Genomic DNA, 9,179 nt, shown 5'->3' on the forward strand with positions numbered 1-9,179 from the left:
TGAGCCCCACTTTGGAAAATATTGCTGTAGACGGTAAATAAATGCCTGTGAACAAGTAAGACAAATTTGCATAACTTAATATTGTTGACACCCCTTAAACATTAGTACGGTGCGGGCGGTAGCTACAATTTGAGCTATTTGTGTCATTTTCTTGAGTCAGAACTTGAGACATTGGATAACGCATTTAAAAACAAAAATATCATGCATCTTCCACCGTTTGAAGATTTTTTGAAATATATAGTGTTGATTTGTTCATTTCTGGGAATTCCCCTTGGCGTAATGAAAGTTCATGTCAAATTCTATATATTTTTATTAGAAGTAACTTTAATGCTTGCCGGTGAAGTATGTTTTTGTATATATATGTTTAGGGACAAACGTTTGCTTGAGTTAACTCAATTAGCTCCGTGCGCCGCGATAGGAGCTTTGTCAATTTTAAAAATATCATACATCGCATCGAAGCAAGAGAAAGTGAACAATTTAATCTTCTCGCTTCGAAACCTTTACGAGCGAATTATGAATAATGAAAATAGGCGTAAAATTGCCTTTAAAAGTATACGATTTCTTTACGCTTTTTTAAATATTTACGTTATTCTAAATGTATTTCTTATTATGATTTATAATTTTTCATCGTTATTTATTATGCTTTATCATTATTTGGAAGAAGATGAAATCGTGTACATGCTGCCTTACGCTTTACTGTTGCCTTTTTCTACGGATACATGGTTTACTTGGATTCCTGTATACATTTTTTCAATTACAGCGGGTATGTAAATTACAAATATAATTTAGAACTCTTTTTATATTAATTTATTACATATTTGTAAAGCTTTTATTCAATGATGGCCTAAAATCTTTTGCTAGGATTATGGTAATGAGGTGGTACTTATTATTTACGAATATTAGCGTTTTATATCATTTAGATTAAGAATATATGACTTCTTCTCAGCCGTGTGCGTTTTGAAACGCTTTGACGGAATCTATAGCAAGCTTTTTCTATGCCATCCTATCCTCTGTTAATCTCAGAGCCGTAGTAATAGGGTGTCCAGTTATTAACTTGATTTGATCGTACCACGTACAGCACACCGCGTACGTATCCTCCCCGTTGTCGCACCATCTACTTTCCTTGCAGTTACTATTGAATTAATATTATCTGTTTGTGCGTTGTGGTCATAATAACTTAAGACTTGTTGGTGACATACTGTGGAGAATCTGGTCTTGATTTTGAGCTGGTTGAGGATGGGCTTGTTGTTTAATTTTGTGTTTTTATAATAATCGTAATTCATATTATCTAAGGTACAGAACGAGATAAAAAAAACGTAATGACGCCATTAAGCGGTTACACGTCGATCTTTGTTTTCATTTATTATCATTTTATTCTTATTTTTTTACGGACAATGTATAACATTTCAATGTATTATTCCTTTAAAAAGAGTTGGCATGGCCTAATACAATTGATTTGCGTAATTCAAAACTATGATGAAATTTGAAAACATCAACAAAAAGTCGTACAAATTCCAATTTTTTTTTAATTTACGAAGTATTTATTACGTTTCCGCCATTTTGTAAACAGTTTACACCGTAATTTCTGATAATAATTATTTATCGTTATAAAGGAAATTATTGTGTTAAGTATTACAGTTTAGTTATATTACAGTCACAAGTATAGATAAAACCACTCTGATGTTCTTAATTAGAGAAAAAGGCTGCCTCTCTTCCTGTTCGAATTTGATTTCCGATGCAATTTACGTTCAATACTAAACGACTGGGCGGCCAGTTAAAGAACACTTTCTTCAACACGGACAGTGCTGCAATAATTTTCATATTAAATTAGAATTAAATTTCTTATTTTTATTATCTTTTAACCGAGATCAGGTTGTAGTTACACCAATTATATAAATATAGAGTTCACCGTCATCATAATCATTATCATAGTGTCTACTGTAGAATATCCACAGCTGGACATAGGCCTCTTCTTGGTATGTCCAATAGCACCATTAGGAAGTGGCTTGCATCCAGAATATTTCGACTTAACAAAGTCATCTATATCCCTTGTGAATGTAATCCACTCACTGCGTTTGCCAGTCTTAAATCTCCACACCAGAATTAACACTTATCTGTTCTTCGTGCTGTGTTGTATGTGATCGCATAGACAGACAGACCCGTAATATTAAGACGAGCAAAACAAACTTTAGTGATAATACAACTTAAAAATTATATAATTTGAATAATGCAATTTGCAATTAATTCACCAATAAATATTTCTGAGGAATTTCAGTGAGTATTTAAAAGGTTTTTTCGACAAAAATAATATTTTTAAGCAGAGGTAATTATAATTATATTGTAATGTGTTTCAAACATCCGTCGACGTAACAACGATTTATTTAAAAAAATTCTCAATCGAATAATTGCACAAAATTGAGCTGGTATTTTGCCGATCGCTCGATGTAATACCACTGGATTATTTTTTGTAGCGCTGTGTTAAAGAGTCTATACAAAGCCAATCGAAACGAATGCACTCTTAAAACTCTAAATCCCTGACGTGATTAACGAAAAAGACTAGCATTTAGCCAAATGTGTCTGAATTTTTTAAATAAAATTATCGACTTCTGTATACGTGGCATGTAGTATATTTTTCTGAAAAATATTAAATTTATTGAATCTACTCTTAGTTATTCATTATTCGTACTTATCTTTTGAAAATTTTATATTATGTACTTGGTCTAGCTAAAAACAATTTAACACTTAAAAGAAAGTGATATTACATTTAAATTTCAAACTTATCATTCTTATACACAATATTTATTGTTTTGTTATACTATTTGCACCAATCGATATTAATTATTTTGTAATATTATATGTAACAGGGAGTAAGTTGTAGCACTAGCATAAACAAAACAGATTTATGGCCAAATTCAATTTTAGAAAATATTAAAATAGAGACCCTGTCATATTTTTGTGAAAAAGGTGTCAAAAAATCAGCACGAGTATATAACGATGTAATGATTCAGACGGTGGATAAGCCTATTAATAACACCATGTTTGAAAGCTAAGAATGGTCCTATAAGTAGAGTTTAGCACTGGGTCAGAAAGCTTGATCCACATACAGGTTTACTACTTAAGTCTGGCCGTCATCAAGTCCTGATATTATTCCGCTGGATTATGATTTATAATCAGTTTTAGAGCGTATGGCGTACTCTAAATGCTAGTATAAAGAAGTTTTCTGTATAGAGAGTGCATGATACTCTATGTTTATCATACTCGATTGACATAATTTTGAATGAGCTTTATATAATTTTAAAGTTGTTATCTTAATGTTTAAACTAAAGTAATATAGAGTTTTTTTATATTTTTTGGTTTTATATAACTCACGAATCGCTCATTTGAAGTGGCAGTGGGCGGGGCAGATAGCTCTTGCAACCGACGACTGTTCGGCTGGGAGAGTTTTAGAGAGGCAACGATGAACCGGTGTGGGAACCCCCTTAACACCCCTCCATTCCCACTAGGCAGACCGATTACATACATGGTAGAGGCCTAAAGATAGCAGAAGACGTACTTTCGGCTGATATCATTATAAAGACAAATAAATAGTTTATGTTATAGAAAAAATAACGGATTTTTCCTATTAACGATATCTATAGATACATTAAGTATATTAAATAACTTTTATTTCATCCTGTGCCTCATAATAATATCAGAAACTTTTGATTGTAACGAAATCATTAATTTCAGGATTTTTGTGTGTAGCATTTTACACCAGCGTGGATTTGCTATATTATGTATTGACGTCGCACGTCTGTAATCACTTTACGCTTATTGCGAACGAGCTGCAATATTTTGACGGGACTGATGAGAATGAATTGCGAGATATAATTATAAGACACCAGTACATACTTAAGTATGCTATTTTATTAGTAAATATATTACCATATATATGGTGATTGATTATAAGTGTAAAAGCTTTAAAGGAGTGAATGTATTGCTTCTTTTCTGTTAACTAATGAGTCGTACTAATGACATAGTTGAGGTCACAGGAAGTTGCCAAATGTAAGTAGCGATAAAGCGGTCGTCGTAGCGATCTTTTGGGGGAGATCTGTGGCTTGCAGAGTGGGCTGAAAATAGGAAGAAGAATGTGAAATTTTGTGCAATGTCTTACTGTTTATATAAACAAATAACAGGACTGTTAAATCTATACGAATGAATCACTGTGTTATAAAATTAAATTCTAACAATACAAAAATAAAAATAAGTATTGTGTAATTTTGGGCTACATGTATAAATACGTATGTCTTAAATACAAAATACAGTTTTTCATAATAGTTTAAATTGAATACCATAGTTTTTAGCTATAACTGCAAGCAATTGTGTATACATTTCTATTGACATCCATTAATATTTTAAAAACTTCCTACTTTTAGGTTATCAAAGGATTTGAACGAAATATTTACAATGCCAAATTTTTTCAACGTAGTGGTGGGTTCGTTACAAATTTGCGCACTGGGTTTTAATTTAACGGTAAGTAATTATATACGCGTAAGCTAGGTATAATACTGGTGTCCCTGAACTTGGGCTTGATTGTTTCGTAACCCAAGGTGAGTTGAAGAGGAACTTTAACAATTGGTTCGAGGCTTAAGTCTGACTCGTGGCGAAAAGCAGCCACAAAACGAAGGTCCAATATCGGTAATGTAATGCGCAGCTCTCCTTATCTACCGACAACCTGATCTCAAATAGTTGCATTCGCAAGCGGGGAAACTTGCGCGCTCTAACTACACTCTATTCTGTGCTTAACTTTAAAACTTTACCATCCTACTTAAACACATACTTGCAATTCTTTGCCTCAAAACATGACATAAGATAAAGATTACCTGTATTGTTACGTGTGATAATTCGTATCTATCTGTTCTATTCTCTTTCTTTTTTCTGCATTCTATCTGCTCATATAGCACAGTTCAGATGCTGAATACACCGACGGATAACATTTGATTATAATCTATGAAGAAGCCTTATGTCTACTTCTACCTTACGGCTGAAATAATATTGTTAATAGTATAATGTAGTTACTGCTATACCACTCTGAGTGGACTGGGAAAGGCTGCCTAAGCATTAAACTTGCCTTTATATCATTATATATCTATATGTCAACAATGAATCAAAAAAAAATGTAACGAAAATTGTGAAATTTAATATTATGTTATAGATAGGAGGTCCGAGTCAAATCATCGGGGTATTGCTGTTTTTGATTATAGTATTGCTTCAAATGTTTGTCATGTGCCTTTTCGGCGAAACATTGATGAGAGAGGTAAACGTGAAATAAATTGTTATATACTTTATTTACAAATAAATTAAAAATGGAACTAATTTCTATAATCATGTACTATTTTTACAGAGCGAAAGAGTTGGTGATGCTGCATATATGTGTCTTTGGTACAATAAGGATATACGTATAAAGAAAGATATTTTGTTAATAATTAGAAGGTAAATAACTTTGTATTGTAGACATAACAACAGGAAATGTTATATAATTATAGGGTTATCAAAAAATAAAATGGATGGTTATAATCACACGAGGCAATCTTTTATAGACCACAAGCAGCGGATAGTCGACTAGAACATTGCACAAGATAATTAATAATCTGATTAACATAATACAATGTACTTAATTAGACAAATATTAATTTCATTACATTAACTTATATACCGTGCTATGGTTTAACAATCTTGTGTTTGAATAGCCTATAAAACTAGGCCATCTCTCAAGGTTATGTATAATACCTATGAAAGACTGTATCACAAAATTCTGCATTGCACAGCAATTTTGTGGATAGGCTGTATAACATTTTGTAAAATAAATTCCAACAGTGAGTTCTATAGTTTATAGCTACACTTAATGATATGATACAATAATTTTTGAATGTGAAATAACATGATCCCACTAAAACCAACAATTAGCAATGAGAGTAAATACCTTTACTAAGCTTGACGAGTTGAAGGTAATGGAACCATTAATTAAAATATTATAATATGTATCAATGGGAAATAAATAATTAATCAGTAAAAAATAATAATCAATAAAAAAATGTCGTTATAATTCTCGATAATACAGGGCTCCCCCAAAGTTTTGCAATGGGACCGGAGGCAAGCTGCTTGAATCCACCGTCTTCTGCCGATCTTAACAATTTCGTCTGTCCATCTTGTGGGTGGGCGTCGTACAATACGCTGCAGAGATAAACTGTTTTGTGTGCAATGTGACCTGCCCTCTGCTTCTAAATCCATTTTGTTACTTTCGTACTATTCGTTTACGAATGTCTTCACGTTTAATTCGATCTCGTAGAGCAATCCCGAACATAACTTTCTCTATGGTTACTATAATTATAATTTTTTTTTTCAGATCTAACAAAATTCAGATACTGACCGCGTATAAATTTTCAGATATTTCTTATAATTGCTTCACAAAGGTATTCACCTTTACATATTTATGTAATGTGTAATAATGTATATGGCTAAATTACAAAATTACTTTTGTGTTTTGTCGTGACATTTTATTTGTCTTAACATAATTTAAAAAAATACGAATTTTGTTTAATGTTGCACTTTTACGTTAAACATAAACATAACTTAGCTGTTCACAACCGTTAATGTTCTTTTTGTTTTCAGATAATAAGCACATCGTGGACTTATTTCACGTTATTGAAAACGGTTTACATGAACCGCTAAACTGACACTGGCGGAGAATAAATAATGGATCATATTTAAAACTCAAATATCATATGTACTTCTCATTTATATTCCTTAGTATATAGCATATGGTGCAGAACTGGTTGTTGAGACTTTATGGTTCCAAAACAGAAGCCATAGATCGGCAAAGTTATCGAAGGACATCCATCCACAAGAAGAGATGATCTTGTTAAGATCATCTGAAAACGCTGAATGCAGATCGTTTACAACCGGCATTATTAGAAATTTGTGGGAAAGCCTATAATCAGCTGTGAACACAGAAATTAGACATCATATTACGATTAAGAATAATTTACAAACCATAATTATCGATTTCTTAGTTTAAAAACACTAAAATACTCAGAAATAAGTTTATTTACATTAAATTAAAAATGTCTATAGTTTTAGGTGCTTATATTTATTTTTTTATTCATATTATTATCCACTTGGATCATTTGTAGAGGTCATTCGTATAGGTCATGATATAAAGACCCCAATTCTTCCTTTAAATACGAGGGTTCCGAATGGTCCCTGGTCTGAGAATAGTCTACTAAGAATTCAGTTGCCTTTTGTGTTATTACTTTCAAAAATACTTTTAATCAAGTAGTTAGAAGGATTCATTGTAAGTTTTATTATCAATTAAATAAATCCATTAACCTTCATATGGAAACTAGTTTTGTTTTAATAAACTTTTAAAATTTATTGCATTATTATTCAGCGATATTACACAGGGGTTTATAGCAAAACCGTACACAATTGCCCACATAAAAGTTACTAATTTTGTATGGTTTAAGAAAATATGTAATGATCTTGTCTTTATTTATGTTTTTTGTTTTAATTCAAATGATTGCAGAGATTAAGAAATTCGAAATATATAGGTTTTTTTACTGCGCCTTACCAAAATTGCTCCGCGTCCAAATGAAAAACAATGTTATGAGTCATTCAGAATTTTGTATTTCAAAATCTTAATTATATAGTTAGCAAAAAGCTACAGCGGTCGGACGGAAACAAAGATATTCGCGAATATTAAACCTTGAAATAAATGGAAATTTTTACAGTTAGTCCGATACAATGTATTGGGTTTACCATGGGTTTTGGTATTTAAAAGCTAACTTTCAGAGACAATGAAGTTTAAACTGTACTAACTACGACGTACTTTATACTGAAACACTATTATACTTGTTATCTGGAGCCAAAAAAGTATTAAATTGCAGCTAAGCATTGACTACCTGTCGTGAAATTACCCTTACTGTACTGTCCACTAATGAATATATGCCTTCCTCATACGCTACTGTACTGCCTGTGTAATATGTTTGCACCATTTTTTATTCGACGCTTCCGACCAGTTCTGTTAGAAATCTATGGAGAAGGCTATGTTTGGGCGTGGACATCTCATGGATGAAATGAGAATGACGTTGATTCATTATGATATTTTAGTCTGAAGTCTTAGGTCTGAGCAAATCATTGAAACTATAATTCGAAATATTAATTTGTATTCCTAAAAATTTTTCCAAATTTCAAACAGTTAATTTTTTTCTTGAAACCTTTTTTTTCTTCTTTTATTATTTTAAAACCACAACTTCACAAAGTGCTCTGACAATATTTTGAAATTTAACGCCGCCATAAGTGAATTTATTGAGAATTGTATTTCAAATTTGCTGCTTTCTCCGGATGAGGTAACTGATCGATAATAATACCGTGCAAAAGCACCTTGGTAATTTACTATCTGAACATGTGGTAGACTCTGTTATTCATTGCACGTTGAATAAGAATTTTCGATTTTAAATTCGCACTTCTTACCATCGTCTTCTATGGTCTCAAGTCGTAAATTCGAAAAGTAACCTTTAGGCAAAAAGTAGATTCCTTTAAAATGTGGTTATACAATATATTAAGAATACCATCGAAAAAACACTTAACAAACGCAACTGAATTTTGAAAGAATTCTCATGTGGAAATAGGAAGTAAATAAAACAAGAGACCAAAGTTCCAAACGGCAGGATGACAAGAGGTAGAAGAAACTGGATTTATTAAATAGTGTTTCAATATAGTGGCGAAGATAGCTTCTTTATGGAGACAGGTGGAAATTCTTAGCAGTGAGGAAGACGACTATAAAAAGTCCGCTCTCTCAAACATAATGTCAAAGCTTGGTAACTTCAAAGAGAAAAGGAAAATATTATATATTATATCCTTTGATAATTTGTGTTTATGTAATTATAATTATGTTTATAATTTAATAGAAGTAATACATCATCAATTATTTTGATTACTAATCTTTTTAAAATATCTATCTTTAAGGTAAGACTTTAAGCTTAACAGAATTAACAATAATCTAAATCAAATCACACAAGATAAATAAAATTTGTACAAATATTGGTATATATAATTAGCCACTATAATATTTCAAGCGTGAACGATAACTCTCAGATAAGGTTTAATCTTAACGGATTATCTTATATATAAATAGAGAA

The 9,179-nt window shown here is 31.6% G+C and overlaps 1 protein-coding gene across 1 annotated transcript; it reads left to right on the top strand.

The window, feature by feature from the left end:
* The first annotated feature begins 201 nt into the window (after positions 1 to 201).
* Positions 202 to 6,711, top strand: LOC137923277 (putative odorant receptor 92a). The gene is made up of 7 exons (XM_068766477.1): positions 202 to 763; positions 3,730 to 3,895; positions 4,416 to 4,512; positions 5,195 to 5,296; positions 5,384 to 5,472; positions 6,386 to 6,452; positions 6,652 to 6,711. Exons 1-7 carry the CDS (start codon positions 202 to 204, stop codon positions 6,709 to 6,711), a joined length of 1,143 nt encoding a protein of 380 aa, XP_068622578.1.
* The last annotated feature ends 2,468 nt before the right edge of the window (positions 6,712 to 9,179 follow it).

Source organism: Battus philenor, unplaced genomic scaffold (genome assembly GCF_028537555.1).
Source record: "Battus philenor isolate CCGP_79_NKW_IND1 unplaced genomic scaffold, ilBatPhil1.0.hap1 SCAF_21, whole genome shotgun sequence".
Lineage (NCBI taxonomy): Eukaryota > Metazoa > Arthropoda > Insecta > Lepidoptera > Papilionidae > Battus > Battus philenor.

Coding starts and splice junctions, on each gene's coding strand:
- LOC137923277 (XM_068766477.1), top strand. CDS start 202: ATGCATCTTCCACCGTTTGAAGATTTTTTGAAATATATAGTGTTGATT. Junction 764..3,729: donor CATTTTTTCAATTACAGCGG/GTATGTAAATTA, acceptor CATTAATTTCAG/GATTTTTGTGTGTAGCATTT. Junction 5,297..5,383: donor GCGAAACATTGATGAGAGAG/GTAAACGTGAAA, acceptor CTATTTTTACAG/AGCGAAAGAGTTGGTGATGC.